A 16,484-nucleotide genomic window follows, 5' to 3' on the forward strand; every position below is an offset into this window, starting at 1 on the left:
TCCCTGGCGCCATGAAGCGCCGATAACAGACGCTGGCAGTAATCGATTACTTTAGCATACGCCGCTACACATCTCTAGGGCTTTGCGGCATTGGGCAAAAAATTTGCGAAAATTTGTGAGTTTACAAGGAAAGCCATTAAATGGTGTAGCTTCGCAAAGCAATCGAATAATTGCTGTAGGCCGGCGTTTCCAGAATATCTGGCTGGGTGCATTTCGCAGGAGAAACTGAGGGGAAGTCAACTGCTGCATATTGATAGGGCAGGTTGGTGAGAGTCGTTGTTGGGCATAAAAACTTGCGAAATTAATGTGTACCCCTACGATTTTATACTCTGCCACCTGCAGTCAGCCGATGTGTCAATGTTAATCGCGCTTTTCGCGCTTGCACATTTGCCAATCTTTCGTAAGACGCCGCCCCCAGCAGCCCCCTCTCCGTCTGTCCCTCAGTCGCCAAGGTGTGGCAGAGCGTTCCATCTACCGCCAGCAGACGTCGGCATCCGTTCTTCGGTTAACGAAAAAGCATCCGGGATGAGCAGCAGCGCCGACCAGGAAAAGCCGATAGCCGCGAATGGCAATGCGGTGGATACCCAAGATGTGGAGATCATGTGTGTACTTTTTGTTATTTATTATATCATCCTAGGTGACAACGTGCTTGATTTTCTTCCAGCAACTTCCTGCAGCACGAGAAGCAGTGCTGCCGCGCCATTAGGACTAATCAGACAAAGGTCCTCACTTCCGGCGGCGGCCACACACGCGGCTCCTCCAAGGTCAAGCTTAAGAACATCGTCGACTACAAGTGGGAACGCAAGTACTACTATCCGGGTCACCTGGTGGCCGTCCACCGCGATGGCAAGCACTTGGCCTACGCCATTAATGGTAAGCTTTTTAATTCCCAAATGAATTATTTTTACGTATTAATATTTAATTGGCCAAACAAAACGCTGTTCCTGTCTATAGAATTGGTTAAAGTAGTTAATTGTCATTTTTAATCAAATTCAAAATGGTTGCCAAAATTAAAAAATCTTGTTAAATATTTTATTTTGCATTTAATGTTATTAAAAAAAAAATTAATTAACTAAAAATTTAAATACTTTTTGAATCGTACCCACTTGCCTAATTACACCCAATTAAAAGAAACTGAAATTGTATTTACAGTCAATAATAAGGCCACCGGAATGGAGGGTATGGTGCGCGTATGCAACATTAGTACCAGTATGCGGGCCCTAATCAAGGGGATGAGCGGAGAGGTCTTGGATCTGCAGTTCGCCCACACTGACCGAGAGCGCATTCTGGCTGTGATCGATGTCAGCTCCCTGTTTGTCTACAAAGTCGATCAACTCGAGGGCAATCTTCTGTGCAATCTTGTGCTGAAGGTAGAGGACCCTATTGCCAACTATGTTCCGGAGTACGACATGGTCTCCTGGTGTCCCTATGTTTGTAATAGCAACTCCGCTGTTCCGATCAACGACGAGGACGATGAGAATCAGCTGCTTATTTGGTCGCGCAGCTCTCAGTTCCAGTGCTTCCACGTCAAAATGATTGTCTCTGAGCATGGGGTGCGTTTGGCTTTTTATTTTTAAGTAATTGAATTTTATAATAGTTTATTTACCTAAACAGCGTGGTAAGATTGAACCGGCTGCTCTGGAGACTGGCTATTTGAAGATCGAAGAAGACTCGCTAATCACCTGCGCCGCTTTGTCCCCGGACGGTACTACTGTAGCTGCAGCCTGCGCCGATGGTTTGGTTCGCTTTTACCAAATCTATTTCTTTGATGTGCGCAACCATCGTTGTCTGCACGAGTGGAAGCCGCACGATGGCAAGAAGGTGTGCTCCCTATTTTTCCTGGACAATATCAACAAGCCAATAGAAGAGTAAGTAACTTTAATTACTTTTATTGTTGGCCATTTATTAAAAGATTTCTTAAGTATTGAAATATGTAAATAAAGTAATATAAAGTAAAGTTTTTTTTTTCAATCACGAATCAATTTTTTGCATCATAAATAGGTGGCCACTTATTACATTCTAGGCTCTTTTCAGCGGTTATTTAATAAACGTTTCTTTTTTTTTTCATAAGTTCCTACTGGCAACATGTGATCACTACGAGCGATGCCAACACCGAAATCAAGCTGTGGAACTGTTCGCTGTGGGAATGCCTGCAGACTATTAACGTGGTGTCAAGTAATCCGTCATCAGGGCAACATGGAAACTTCATCGCCGGCATTGATCGCAGTGCCAATTATTTGGTGCTGTCCTGTTTGGAATCACGAGCCGTATATGTGTTGCAGATCAGCACCGTTGCCAGTGAAGAGTTAGCAGATAGCCAGCCCGATAGCGACGGAGAAGGAAGCGACAACTCCAAACGCATTTTGAATGTAGCCGAATTTAGGCTAAGCTCGGGAATCCTATCATTCTCTATTGTAAACGCCAGTATGCGCCGGGTGAAGAGCTCCATCGAAAGCTACTATTCTATCGAAGAGCCCGATGACTTCGACGACGACAGCAACTCAACCAGTGCGCTTGTGCTGCACATGTTTGTGGTGCAGGCAAAGAGCCTCCAGGAGTGCCATATCATTTACCAACCCTGCGTTGCGGCGCCCGAAAAGACAGAACGCCGTAGTCTGAGTAGCAAGCGATCAGAGACACCGGAGGACAACCTGCTGATCAAGCAGGAGCCTGAATCTCCCAACAGCGGAACATCGGGCACTGTCCAGCTGGATGCTCTGTTTGCCAAATCAACAAAGAGATCCTCCACGGGCAGCTCATCTGCCATCGTGGCTGTTGCGGCAGCAGCAGCTGCTGCTCCTTCGGTCATCCTGCAGGACGCCGCCAAGGAGGCCAGCAAGTCAGAGTCACCTCAACTTGGCAGCTCCTATCCACAGGTGAATCTCATGACCCCAGATGCCTTCAGTGCAAGCGGAACCTCGACGGCAACAGCAGTGGTGGTGGCCTCCAGCACCACGACAACTACAGGAACGGATAGCTCTACGTCGGGCAGCGGAAACAATAGGTCCATTGATTCGGCAGTTCTGCAAACGCTGCGCATGCTGGCCACCGTAACGTCCAAGACATCGGAAAATCCCAACGCGGAGGTCCTTGTTAACCTAATGAACAACACACTTATCGAGGACAGGGAGCAGCAGAAGCTGAAGGAAAAGCTGGACGCTCGCAAAAAGTTCGTTGCTATTGACCGAAATCCCGAGCGTAATGTGGCTGAGAACTTGGCAAGTGGCGGTTCTAGTCCGAGTCGTGAGGTACAGGAGATAATGGCTACTCAGGAGGACGACGATGTCTATGAGACGGAGCTTGATGCCTATGAGGCCGAGCTTGAGAATGAGGAGGAAGAACTGGCCAACTCATCGCCCCTGTTGGAGGCAGTTGATGGAACCTGGCCCATTGTTAAGTTGCCACCCCTCAAAAACTCAGCTGCGCTTCAGAATGCTGCCCAGATTATGTCGCAAGCGGTGCAGAATACCAACAATGGCAATGTGCCTCCCACTCTTGGTGGCGGTAACAACAACAACACTAGTGTGGGCAGCAATAGCAACAACAACACGGCCACAACGCTGAACACAAGCAACAGCAGCAGCAAAAACAACGCAGGCGGATCGGGCGATGATTCCAATGGGAACGGAGAGCTGAATGCCAAGATAGAACTGCTACTAGGTAAGGTTTTTTTTATTTTTATTTTCAATTTGAACGCGATGACTAATTCCTTTAAAAAAGATATGTACTCAAATTGTTTACCTTTTAATAATACAAGAATAGCCATTATACAATTTTAAAATATTAATCATTAATATTTTGAATAATGTAATGAGCTTAAGTGGTTTATTAATGACCTTTACTTTTTTCAGATCTTGTTAAGGCTCAATCCAAGCAATTAAACAAACTGGAGCACGAGGTTACCAAGCTACAAAAGCAGCAAGAGACGGTGGTCGCCCAGCAATCCAAACCTGATGCTTCCTTGGATGCGAAAAATGTCAACCAGCTGGCATATAAAATCGAGATGCAGCTGTCCAAGCTGATGGAGCAGTACCTCAAACGCTACGAAAACGAACACAAGAGGAAATTAACCGAATTCCTGGCTGCACGGTAAGTAAAGGGACTACTTTTAACTACTATTGTCTAAGTTCAAACAATTGCCTTTCACAGTGACGGTTTAAATCGGGATCTGCGCGACTCTGTGCTTCAAGTGCTGAATCAGTACGTGATGAATCATTTTACAGACATTATAGGCAACGTTTTAAATATGGAACTGCAACGACAACTGCTCCCGCGGGTTAATGCCAAGATGGACCAACTTCAAGCCCAAATGCAAGTGGAAATTGTGCAGAAGTTGAGTGTTTTCGATAAGACGGTCAAAGAGAATATCGCCCAGGTCTGCAAAAGCAAGGTATTCATTTTTAAAAACATCGCAAAGACATTTTCTTACTAACTTTGTATAAACAATTAGCAATTTTTGGATACCTTTGGCAAGTCGGTTTTGATTGGTGTCCAAGCCAGCCTCCAGACCGCCTTTATAGAATCTATGAGCAGCACTTTGATTCCAGCCTATGAGAAGTCCTCGCAGAACATGTTTAAACAGCTTCATGAAGCCTTTAGCGTGGGCATTAAGGACTGTAAGTATAAAACATTAGCAAGTAACTTTTAAAGGTTTATTCAAAAAAATCATTATTTAAAAATATTATTGGTTTTGAAACTTCTCATTAGTAAACATATATTTTAAATTGTTATTTTTTGTTTTAGTCATGGTCCAGTTTAACACCTACCTGCAGCATATGCCCCAACCTCAAGCGGCGGGCGCCAACTCCGAGGAGCTGAACAGCAAGCTGACCATGCTTAAGCAGCTGGTTGAAAGCAGCCTCCATAAGCATCGCACTGAACTCACGGACGCCATGCTGGAGACACAAAGGGAGGTGAAGAGCTTGGAGATTTTGCTGGCGCGCCAGGTACAGGAAACGATCCGAACAGAGCTTCGCAAGCACATGGAGACTCAGAACATGGCAATGCGCTCGCAGGCTGCCACGCCGGCACCACCATACGACCTCAAGGACAGCATCAAGCAACTCTTACTAGCTGGACAGATCAACAAGGCGTTCCATCAGGCTCTGCTGGCCAACGACTTGAGTCTTGTTGAGTTCACCCTCAGGCACACAGACAGCAACCAGGCCTTCACTCCCGAGGGATGCAGGCTGGAACAGAAGGTTCTGCTGTCTCTCATTCAGCAGATATCCGCTGACATGACCAATCATAATGAGCTTAAGCAGAGGTAAGTTATTTTATTCTGAATTCTGTGAATTTAAATTTTCTGATATTAATTTCGCTGTTAATTTTCAGGTACCTTAATGAGGCTTTGCTGGCCATCAACATGGCAGATCCCATTACCCGCGAGCATGCGCCCAAAGTGCTCTCCGAGCTGTATCGTAATTGCCAGCAGTTCATCAAGAACAATCCCAAGAACTCGCAATTCAGCAACGTCCGCCTGCTGATGAAGGCAAGCATCACGTACCGCGACCAGTTAAAATGATATCAAGAGAACTACAACCTGGCCAGCGGCTGGTACTGATAGAGAACCCATCCGACCCTGTCCCGGCATCGATCCCAATCCCAGATAGTTAATCTAGGACCACATACACAGATTGATACATACACGCTTGTAGTTAAGTCCAGAAAGCAGTTCATCCCTGCTAAAAAGCTCTCAGCCAAGATCATTCTCAAAGAGTTGAAAATTAATCTATGCCTTTCATTTTATTGTTTTTATGTTTTGTGCGTGTTTTGTTTTAAGTAAGGCAAATGTTCATGTCGCTATATTGAAAATGTATTATCCTTAGAAAGATTATCCTACTAAATGGCAATATTGTTTTTCATAATTTAATTTTTGCACCGATCTGCGAGCAGTTCGACTGTGCTGCCTTTTTAGTTTCGTTCTTTTTTATATTCTTTTTTAAAATTATGACGCTTACTGAAAAAAATAACAAAAACACTGAGCTGTAAAAACTTATTTAAAAAATGATTTTCAAAACAATAGAAGATTTCGATTATGACGAACAACACAAACACATTTATGATGATTGCAAATGCAAAAACTACAAGTAAATCGTAGGTAATAAGTTAAAAACGAAATAAGTAAAAAAAAAACTAAAATTTATAATTAAAAAAAAAAATAAATGTATGTACTTGAAAAACTCCACAAACAGTTTTTGTTGTAGTCTCGTGCTTACATTCCCTCGGTTCAATATGCGGCTTGCTTAGCTGATAAATGGTCATATATTTCTTAATGGTATGCAAATCGTACAAAAATCTTTTGCTTAACGACTAAAAAACACCTAATTATGTTGATATCCACAGACATGAAAAAAAGTTTAGCATTTTTAGAGCTGAGAGGACCACTCAACAGTCAAGATCCAGATCAGCTGAGCAAGGCTAGAAGTTCCGATGTGCGCTCCAAGCACTTGCATCCACAAGTAGCACAAACTTCGTGTTTCTGGAAGAAATTAAAGAACACGTACGTGTAAGCAAAAATTTTATCTCTACTGTATTTCCGTAAATTTTCATATTTTATTGTTCATATATGTAAGACTGAGATCTCTGATTTCGCAAAGTTGTTTTACTAAATTAAGAACTTTAAATTGTTTAATAAATGTGGAGATTTGTTTTGCCGTTTCTGGGAAGAATTTTGAGAATATTTACAAAAGTTTCCTTTTTGGGAGAAAATGCTAATGTTAGAATTAAAATATTTCCTTATTGTTTCTTAGGTAAAAATAAATGTACCTAAAAATTGAACTTTTTTTTTTGCAAAAAAGATTAAAGCTTACAAAAATTAATAGCAAATTTCAGAAAGGGTACGCACCTCAAACCACTGCATCATGTGGTTCATATGACCGCCATGACCACAAGCTAGGCAGGCGTTGGCTGCTCCTTTTACGGGCAAACGGCACAGCACACAGAAGAGTACGGGTCGCTTGCAGGGCTCGCATTTCGGCGTCCTCTTGGGCTTGGCACACGTACCGCACTCTGTTACGAACTCCACACCCTGGACAGGAGGTGGCATGTTCTGAGTATGCTTGAGAATCAAAGCCCGCTTCGAAAGCAACTGCCAACCAAACAAAACTTCGGCGTAGGCACGCTTGAACTGATCGAACAGTGGCATCTTGGCGCGTCGAATTAAAGAACAAGCGTAAGAATCCGACTGGTTGTGCTTCACCTCCAAATCCAAAGAATCCGACCATGAGTTGCTACGTAGTTGCTTCAGCTGCTGCCAAGTGTTGGATGAAGACGAAGATTTGACGTCGAGTGGTAGCACCGTATGATACGGGGAAATCTGAGAGCTCAGTTGCGGCGGAAGACGACTGGCCACCTCCATGATAGCACTTCCGCCTGTGGGACATTTGTCAAACAAACAAACCAGCAGGACAGCAGTCTGTATGTCACCGGAACTGGCATAATGCATAATCAGAGATTCCAGCAGGCATTTCTTAAAGGGATCCTTGTAAAACAACAACTCATTAAGCGTCTCATGCGGGACTTGTGGTGTGGCTATAAGTTCAGCCAAGAGCCACACGGGCACCAAATCCGCACGCCCATGCTGGCGACAGATCTCTCCATTTTTGCGACACGTCTCCGCTATGTTGTGCTTGTCCAGCGAGAACTCCCTGGCCATGCTGCGACTGATGTGGAGAAGACTACTTGTGTCGTATACGTGAACTACCGGACTTCCATTCATCTGCCGGATGGCTCGCTGTTTGCCAGGTTTCCCTGAAATCATCCTCTCCTGGAGATAGAATGAGGCATTTGCATCCCGCTGAGCAGTGGCCATCACATTGCCCAGCAAACCACTACCATTAATAGCCGAGAAAGTCCTCGGAGTTAAGGCTGTGTGCTGCCGCAAGGTTAGCCGTTTGTTGTTCACCGGCTGAGCGAATGTGGTCAGCATACCAATGGCGTTGAAGTGCACCCCCGACGTTCGTGGGTATGGAATGCAGGCATCGTGCAGGGTGCTGGACAGAGCTCCTTCCAACCGAGGGGATTGCAGAAGCAACTGGCTTCTATCCGCTCCACCAACAGCTGCCACCTTTTTCTTCATGGCCGCCACCAGGGCGCGTAGACATTGCTCCAAGCACGTTCGTGATTTCTTGACGCGCTGCAGGGCATTGCAACGGAGCACCTTTAGCAGTACTCCACTCACCTCGCTGGGCAGCGTGGTGCCTTGGCAAAGCTGGAAGTCTGGCGGAGCACTGGGACTAGGATACGAAGTTGCGAAGGTCACCTGCAGAATAACTGTGTGTCCACCGGCGCAAATCTTGAAACAGGCATACCGCTTGATGGCATCCAACGTGTCCACCTCCACATGAGGCATGTTCGTGTTGAGTAGCGAGAACTCGTGGTGCAAAGAACACGTGGGCTGATCTGTCAGAGATCTGGCGATATGGGGCTCCTCTCGGCGATAATAACCACCTCCAAAGCTGGGAGAGCGTGCCATGGGCAACGTGTTGCAAGCTCCGTCACCCGTAGAAATTGGCAAAGAAGCTGCCACCAAAATGGAACGTGGATGAAGGAACTCCGGCGGAGTTGGAACTCGTAGTTCACTAAAGTCTGGTTCAAAGCGAGATTCCTCTTCCTCTGCCGAAGGCTCGCACAGCTTCAGCATATTATCGTCGATTTTCCACACCCTCAGTGTGCGATCTCTTGACCAGGTCACCAGTTCCTAAAGAAAGTCAACACATTAAGTGGGAACACAATGGTTTCCTCAAAGAACTTACTATTTCCGTGGAACTCTCTCGATTTGGACGCCAAGCAAAGTCCAGAATGACATCAGTGTGACCCACAAAGGAGCAAATGGGATCCGTTTGCTTGCTGTTGCTCCAGAGCAGCAAGCTGTTCTCGCCACGACCCAAATGAGGCACCACAATGCTAACCAGACCGTTACCAATGGGCTACGTTAAGAAATTCATCATTATTCGCGTCTTTTAAAACTCTTTATGTTATAAATTACCGTGTATCTAGCTCTCCACACGGGTGACATAGTAGTGATGATCTTCTCGGCCCTGCGAGGATTGCACACATCGAAGTACTTAACCGTTCCATCCTGACTAGCGGTGGCCAAACAGGTTTCCCTTTTGTGGCTCCAGTTGATGCCGTGAACTCGATTTAAATGTGCTGTGATGTAGTGCGTGGGGCAGCTGCCCTTACGCATGTCCCAGATCCGCAAATCTCCATCGTGAGCGGCAGCCAAAAGGTTGCCCGAAACGCGATTGAAGCCCACTTGGGTGGCACCAGCTAGGGAACAGCGAAAATTAAATGTAATTCTCGCAATTTTGGTCATTTTACTTACACATGCAGACTGCATTTAAGGACACCGATGGTTTTCGCGGTTCCCTTAAGTCCCAGATGTGCGAGAAGGTGTCTATGGAGCAACTGACCAGCAGGTTGGGATCCTTGCCATGCCAGTCGATGTCGGTCACTGTGCGCGTGTGTCCCCGCAAGGACATCTCGTAGTGGGGTTCTGCAGTTCCCCAACGCACAATGTCTATGTGCTGACTGGTCTGGAATTCAAAAGAGAATATTGGCTTTAGTGATCAGACCTATTAATTACCACCTGTAACCCCTTACCGCTATGGCGCAGTACTCTTTTCGACTGGGACATATGGCAAATTCCGCCACAGAGACCTCGTACTTCGACTGGCGTTCGTGGCGTCGCAGGGATCCATCATCCTGTCCCAATCGTTGCAACGCCAAGTGGCCGCGACCGGCAAGGAGCACCCATTGGCCAGTGTAGTCAACCGACATGGCAGTAGACTGGAAATCACGGTGTTCATAGTATTTGTTGCTCTGCCTGATGATGTAGGTTTGTTCAGGTCCTCCTGTTCCTGTCCCTGAACCTCCGGCTCCTCCGCGTTCCCCTGGACGCAGGGTCTCCGTGGGTGGCATGATGTCTACTACTATGGGTACTTAAAAAGGTAAAAACTACAAATTTAATCCATTTTTGTAACAGAAAAAACGAAGAAACTAAACTGATAAGAACGATGGACAATAACAAACATCGATAACATAAGTGTGACCGTCGCAGTGCAGGAAATGCAACGGGGATGGCAACTTTTTATTTATCGCTTATCAGTTTTTGAATTGGGCGTTCACAAAGATTTAAATTGGCTCTTGAAGTTTTCTTGCTAAATGCAATTTTTCCTTTAATTTTACCCTAAGCAATAAGGGTTTTTTTTTTTTAAACATATTAAAAAATATACCCCTTTAAGAGAATAATGCGAAATACATAAACATTTGTTTAATTGTTTCAATATTTATTATTAATTCGTCAATCACCAATAAATATTCCTAATTATGAAAATTATAGAAAAACAGGTATGTCAAAAATGATTCTAAAAATATGGAACATTTTAAAATTTGTCATTGAATGTTAATACAATTTCTTCTTAAGAGAGAGGTTCTTAATTGACTTATTTATTATGGTAAACTAGTTTAATTATTTTTCAGTCGGAAACAAATTTTTGTAAGTTTTGAAAACTAAGCGGAAGGAAGGTTTGCATTTGACTGAAAATTAAAGCCTAAGTGAATTATATGTAAAAGCCTCAATGTTATCTATATATAAGACATACATTTCGCATACAAGTATTTATTTATAAGTTCGCTAACTCCCTCGCTATCAGTAATAGTTTATCATTTATTTTACACACACAAAGTATTTTCACGGATATTACGATTATTAGTTTTGTTATTTTTTTTCAGTTTATTGTCCTCTAATTTAATGGGAGATAAACAAATTCAGCTACTCTACCGTGACTATATAGGTGCATAAGACTGGGAACCCCTTACGGCAAAAGCTAAAACTGCATTAATATTTATACAAACATTCGGCTATTTCATAGAAATAAACTAGTTTTTTTTTGGGCTAAGGCTACGTTAATGGGTTTCAAGTCTTTGACGTCAGAATACCCCATCTCCGGAAAGAATCCTATCCGCTTTATCTGTGGCAATAGCAGAACATCTTGAGGGCCGGATCATTGAGGCAGTAGCTCTGGCTTCCATACAGATTTAACCGGCTAATTGTGCCCGTAAGTACGGTCGTGTAGCCCGTCATTCGCACCGTGGACTCAAAGACACCCAGTCCGGGTTTCGTTTGCAGCCGGAGTGTGATGTCCACCGCGTAGTCCGTGGAAATGTTCTTCACGATCTTCGAGTGTGGAGCGGCAATCAGTGCTTGCAATATGGAGTTCAGGTAGAGGGTCCTGCACTGCGAGCTGTCCTTCAGTCGACTGTTGATCAGGCGGACCAGATACCTCGCCGCCCGTTGCACTCGAGGATCGTTGGTCTGCAGCTCCTGGCGCTGATGGCACGTGCACCAGTGCGCTGCAATCCCCGCCTGCTCGCAGGTCCTCGCCGCCGGAATGGGCAGAAATAAACTGATGCCCCTGGGCAACGTGCTGTCCGGTTCCTCAAGCTCTATTGATCTCCGCAGCAACTGATCTGCCTCCAAGTTTCGTAGATTTAACAGCTGTATCATCGTTGCATGAACATCAAAGGGGGTGGTTAATCGACGGGCATTCAACCTCAGGTTGGCAATGGCTTCGGGATAGCGTTCGTTCATCCACGGTGGGTACAACACCATCATCAAAGGCTGTCGCTCCTCCATCATTCCTTGGTAGGTCCTTCGAAAGGAACCCCATCGTAAACCGTGATCTGATAACAGCATCACCACCGTTCGATTGAGCACACCGGAATCTTGCAACTGCGTTAATTGTGTTAACATGGCTTGATCCAATAAGGAGGGAAAATTAAAATAATCATGGGTGAGGGCCACCGTCCAGAAAAAGGAGAAGAACAGATCCCTGCTCATTTTGGGAACAAGTTTCCCCAGGTATTCTAAAAGCACGTCCGCAGTCCTTCGGCTTCCCATGCACAAATGCATATTTAGATCCTTTTTAAAGGCCAAGGACTTCTCCATCTCCATGATCATGGGTCGCAAATAGTAATCTGTTGGCTGCTTCTTAAACCCATTTTGATTGTAATTGAAAGCAGAGAGCAGTGCCACATCCTCAGCGAAAATGGAGCGATATCCAAGTTGCTGATAGCGTTTCCAAATGAAAGAACATCTGTCATACGATCTCATTGTCTTTGGCGTGCAGGCAAGATTGAGTTCCTGGTCATCCAAGCCACTTAGCAAAGGAACTATATTAGGGAAGGTGTTGTCCCCAACCTTATTATAACCCCATAGTTCCACGTGGGACAAATGTTTCCTAATATAGTTCGCTGTGCGGCGCATTTGACGCAGGAAATTCAGATGCGATAGGCTGTCCATGCCCAAAATCATCACAGAAAGGCGTTCCTGCTCCTCCTTGCTCTTATTAAAACTGACTCTATCCGAACCGGCTTTCAAGGGCGGTCTAACCCGCGGTTTTTCCACAGCAAAAAAGTGACAGTCTTTGTAGAAAAGTTTGTCCGAGGAGTCGTAGCACCACATGCAAATGAACTCCGAACTGAGAGGCAGTTGCATCACTTTTTCCAGCTTGAAATTTCCACCCGGAGTGTAGGTATTACTGGAGTCGGTCTTCCGCTTTACCTCCGTGAAATTGCAATGAACGGTGGACAGGTCACTGATGTTGTAGTAGGTTAAGAGCTCGCTGGCATCCAAATTGAGGTGGAGTTCGCCGGGAGCCGTGTCACTGGTCCGAATCAAGGCTCTATTGCAACTATACGAACGTGGCTTGAACATAAACTGGGCAATTGTGTCATCGGTGACCTCAAAGTGCGGCATCCGGCATCCTGCCGTGTCCACGAAATAGGCCGTGGTCACGTTCCCGCCGTAATGGTCCTCGATTCGGGCCATGAAATCAAAGCCATCCCGGAAGCGGAGCAACTTTGTCCTGAGATTGTAGTCCACGCACAGGTAGGAAAATATGCAGAGGCAGAAGATCACAATCACTACCTTTTTGAATTGTCCGCGGCTCTTGTTCATGTTGTAGTAGCGATAGTATTGCTGCAGGTCCCTCTTGGTCATAAACTTAGGATCCAGCAGGTATTTGCTTCTGTGGAATATTAAAAAAAAGAAACAAGTCAGTGAATGATTTAATTTGTATTTTTGACAGGAAAAACAAAGAGGAAGTGATCGAGATTGTGATGTCAAATATTATTTCTTTCATTGAAATATATTTAATAATTTATTTATTTGATACCATGAAACATAATCCCTTTATACTTATATGTAATCAATTAAAGTAATTTCATAACTTTGCCATTATTGTATAACTTAGTTCAGTTCATTGCCTTTTGTAATTACTTGAACTTCTTTCATTATCCGCTGACCTTTCTATGAATACCGCAAACTTCTGGCAGGTTCATTGTGTTCTCTATAGAGCTTAACAGTTTTTTATTCCGACAGCCATTAATTAAGGCAACAAACAATATAATGAATGCCCGAGACGAGAGAGAGGCGTTCCGAGTGGCCACTCAGCCGAAAGTCCTTAATCCGCTGCCCACCTAGACCATTCTCAACCCACTTTTGGGACCTCCTCTACCACCCCACCACATTCTCCAGAAGTTGGATTCCTCAGTCAAGAATTACCGGGGAACGTGACGCTGTCAATGTATTCCAATTTAAGCATGGACCAACTCATGAATATGCACCCGAGGCAGGCCCAATGAAGTAGGCAATACAAAGTGAACAAACAATGCGCTGTTGCAGTGTAAGAATGGTAAGAAGCACTGAGCAAAAAAGTATGATAAAACACTGCGAAAAAAGGTGCCAGTGAGGGTAGGTTAGTTAAACTAACCAAAGATATCAATGACACTTAATGGTTAGATTAACTAATTATGGTAAAACAATATTAAATTAAAATATGCATGCCTTTCCGATAAAAACTATAACTTTATCTAAGAAATAAAATTTTAAATTGAACCAATACCTAATGCAAATTTAAAGATTTTGAAATGACCTCTTTAAGTCAGTCAGTGTCTTAAGGCAAAGTTTACTTTTGACCTTAACTTTTGAGCAGTGTAACCCATTTTTGCCGGTCCAGTTGAAATCCATTCAAAGGAATTTCCTTTCCAATCCATCCGATTGTGGACAAAAACAAATTTTCAATTGACACTTGGAATTGCATTTTACTCGAGTAAACACACGGAACGGGATGGCAGCGAATGGATAAAGCGGGGAAAGTGGGGAAAGCGGATAAGCGTTGAAATGGCATTCGGCTTGAAAGCTTCAAGCAAACAAGCGATGACACACAATGACACACCTGTCCTCTGAATTCCCCTTCCTTCCTTTTCTATCCATCACATACTTTTTAGGAATCCTTTGATGTATAAAAGAGGGGGATGGGGGGTTTGCCCAGTTCGGTACTTACTCATAGCTTAAATCGCCGTATTTTCGCATATCCTTCGCCGTGTAGTAGGTACGCATCTTGGCAAACACTTGCGAGTCCTGATGCGCCTTAAATCCTTAAGTTGGTCGCACTATCCCAGCCCCTGGATCCCCACTCCCCCCACTGCCTCAAGTCCTTGACATCCTGTTTGCTTTCTAGTTAGTCCGCCTTTTGTTTTGCTCTCCGTGCTCTGCTTATTTCGCTAATTGTTTGTGGGCCACATTTTATGCACTTTCGATACAACAATTTTCACACGACTGCACTCGCTCGGCTGTCTGCATATCCTTCTCTCTTTTCCGCCGTGTTTTCCCCAAGTTTCTGTTTCTGGTGTTGTTTTTGTTTGAGTTTTCAATTGCCACGCTTTCGCCAGCGAATTACTGCAGATTTATTTCCGTTTCAGTTGGCTCCTCATCGCGCACTGAGCTTCCGCAGGATTCGGAGGCTGCAGGCTCCCAGTTCGCAGCGTTACTGCCTCTCCGGCTCTCCCAGTGTTTTGACAGTCCCGTTACTCGGGTGGGTGGTTTGGGCGCAGGCGCGATGCCTCTACAGACGCGCCAGGGATGCTGTGACATGAGAAATTACACCCGGAGAAAGCAAAGAGTTGATGTAATATGAAATATAAACAGGGAGTCAACTAGTAGTTAAGGAAAGTAAAGATAAATGTATTTAAACATTTTCATTAAAAGCGTAGATTACTTAATTGTAAAAAATTTAAAGTATTTTTAATTACCCAATTTCTAAGGGTCCAAGAAAGCGAACACCACAGAATACTTAACTAATTAGCTGAATAATTTTATTTTTTTTTTTAAATTTTGTAGCTTATTGCTGAATTTAAAAACGACTCTTCGGATTAACTAATCGATCTGACATAGAATCATGCAGGGAATACATAGTATTAAAGGTTGGTACACATATTTGAAATGATCATAATATTTTTTCCTATTCAAAAATTAGAAACCAAAGCTCACAAAACTTATTAAGCCCTGCTCTCATTTTTTAAAGGATTTCAAGTATTTTTGTTGGTAATTTAAGTTAGACTCACTCTCGGAAAACCACGGGGTTCTGCACATACTTTTATTTATTTTTTTGTTGACTTGTTTTCTCTAGTTTATGGCCTATTTGCGGTGGTGAAATACGATTTGAATGCCAAAATGCACACACTGGGTAATTAATCGCTGGAATCCTTTTGCTTAGGAATGTTTTATGTCCAATGAACTCTGACTCGCCAATCTCCTGCTGTTTCTTTGAGAGGAAACTTTAACTTTGCTGTAAGCAGAAATAATTGAGCTTAATTTGAGAAATCATATAAACAATATGACAAAGTTTCCTGTTGGCTTTCACACTTCGCGAAAAATTATTAAAACAGGACAGTTGTTCCATTGGCGGTATACCAATTAGATATTCCCAATGAAGAAAGATATAGCAAGAGATATAGTCCCTTAGTTATATATATAAGCAGATTTTTTTCAAATGTACCTTTAGGTATTTATTTATAGATTGTCAATGTATTTTCAATGAATTTTTTAAACAAAACATTTTGGTTTCTTTTTTGTATTTATTGAAAGGTAAATAATGAGAATAAGCCGAGCAGATCCTTCCATTGAATCTGAGAGTTCTACGCCTTCATGCAAAATACTTAAGTCGGGACCAAACAGGACATTCATATAATATATGAAAAAATAAGAGGCCACATGCAGCGAGGAGTCAACCGAGTCAACCGAGTTCGTGGCCATCTCATCCCCGGCCCAGCCAGCCACTCATTTTTTGGCCTTAACGAGCAACAAGTCGATTCAAACCGGGCCAAAGGACTTTCGCATGCCGCTCATTAAACGGACCTACCGAAAAAGCGCAACAGGCTGCAACCAACACACATCCAACCACCCACCCACACACATAAAGCTCACATGTGTGTGTGTGTGTGCGTTAATAACTTGGCTGCAGGCAGGACATGGATTTTGATGTACAATAATTACAGGAACGACAAGGACGCCGAGTGTGGGCACCAATCGTAAGTCAAAGTATGAAAAAAGCATTTCACTGTTGGACCAGCTCTCCATCCCGATTAACAAGCATCTATAATGCTTCATTATTGTAAAAAAAAGCAACAAAATATAA

The 16,484-nt window shown here is 43.8% G+C and overlaps 3 protein-coding genes across 3 annotated transcripts; 1 reads left to right on the plus strand and 2 right to left on the minus strand.

The window, feature by feature from the left end:
- Window positions 1-55: 55 nt before the first annotated feature.
- On the plus strand, window positions 56-6,202 carry LOC108100037 (enhancer of mRNA-decapping protein 4 homolog). The gene is made up of 11 exons (XM_017203761.2): window positions 56-262; window positions 343-602; window positions 665-873; window positions 1,153-1,553; window positions 1,615-1,868; window positions 2,072-3,660; window positions 3,852-4,089; window positions 4,150-4,390; window positions 4,451-4,616; window positions 4,744-5,266; window positions 5,335-6,202. Exons 2-11 carry the CDS (start codon window positions 358-360, stop codon window positions 5,522-5,524), a joined length of 4,056 nt encoding a protein of 1,351 aa, XP_017059250.2. The 5' UTR covers window positions 56-262; window positions 343-357; the 3' UTR covers window positions 5,525-6,202.
- A 43-nt stretch (window positions 6,203-6,245) lies between these two features.
- Window positions 6,246-10,025, minus strand: LOC108100038 (GATOR complex protein Wdr59). The gene is made up of 6 exons (XM_017203762.1): window positions 9,607-10,025; window positions 9,329-9,539; window positions 8,990-9,273; window positions 8,757-8,930; window positions 6,848-8,701; window positions 6,246-6,481 (listed from the first exon to the last, which is right to left on the minus strand). The coding sequence occupies exons 1-6, from the start codon at window positions 9,922-9,924 to the stop codon at window positions 6,407-6,409; spliced, it is 2,916 nt and encodes a 971-aa protein (XP_017059251.1). The 5' UTR covers window positions 9,925-10,025; the 3' UTR covers window positions 6,246-6,406.
- Window positions 10,026-10,610: 585 nt separating this feature from the next.
- On the minus strand, window positions 10,611-14,791 carry LOC108100107. The gene is made up of 2 exons (XM_017203855.2): window positions 14,352-14,791; window positions 10,611-13,034 (listed from the first exon to the last, which is right to left on the minus strand). The coding sequence occupies exons 1-2, from the start codon at window positions 14,405-14,407 to the stop codon at window positions 10,973-10,975; spliced, it is 2,118 nt and encodes a 705-aa protein (XP_017059344.1). The 5' UTR covers window positions 14,408-14,791; the 3' UTR covers window positions 10,611-10,972.
- Window positions 14,792-16,484: the final 1,693 nt, after the last annotated feature.

Source organism: Drosophila ficusphila, unplaced genomic scaffold (assembly GCF_018152265.1).
Source record: "Drosophila ficusphila isolate 14025-0441.05 unplaced genomic scaffold, ASM1815226v1 contig_855, whole genome shotgun sequence".
NCBI classification, from domain to species: domain Eukaryota; kingdom Metazoa; phylum Arthropoda; class Insecta; order Diptera; family Drosophilidae; genus Drosophila; species Drosophila ficusphila.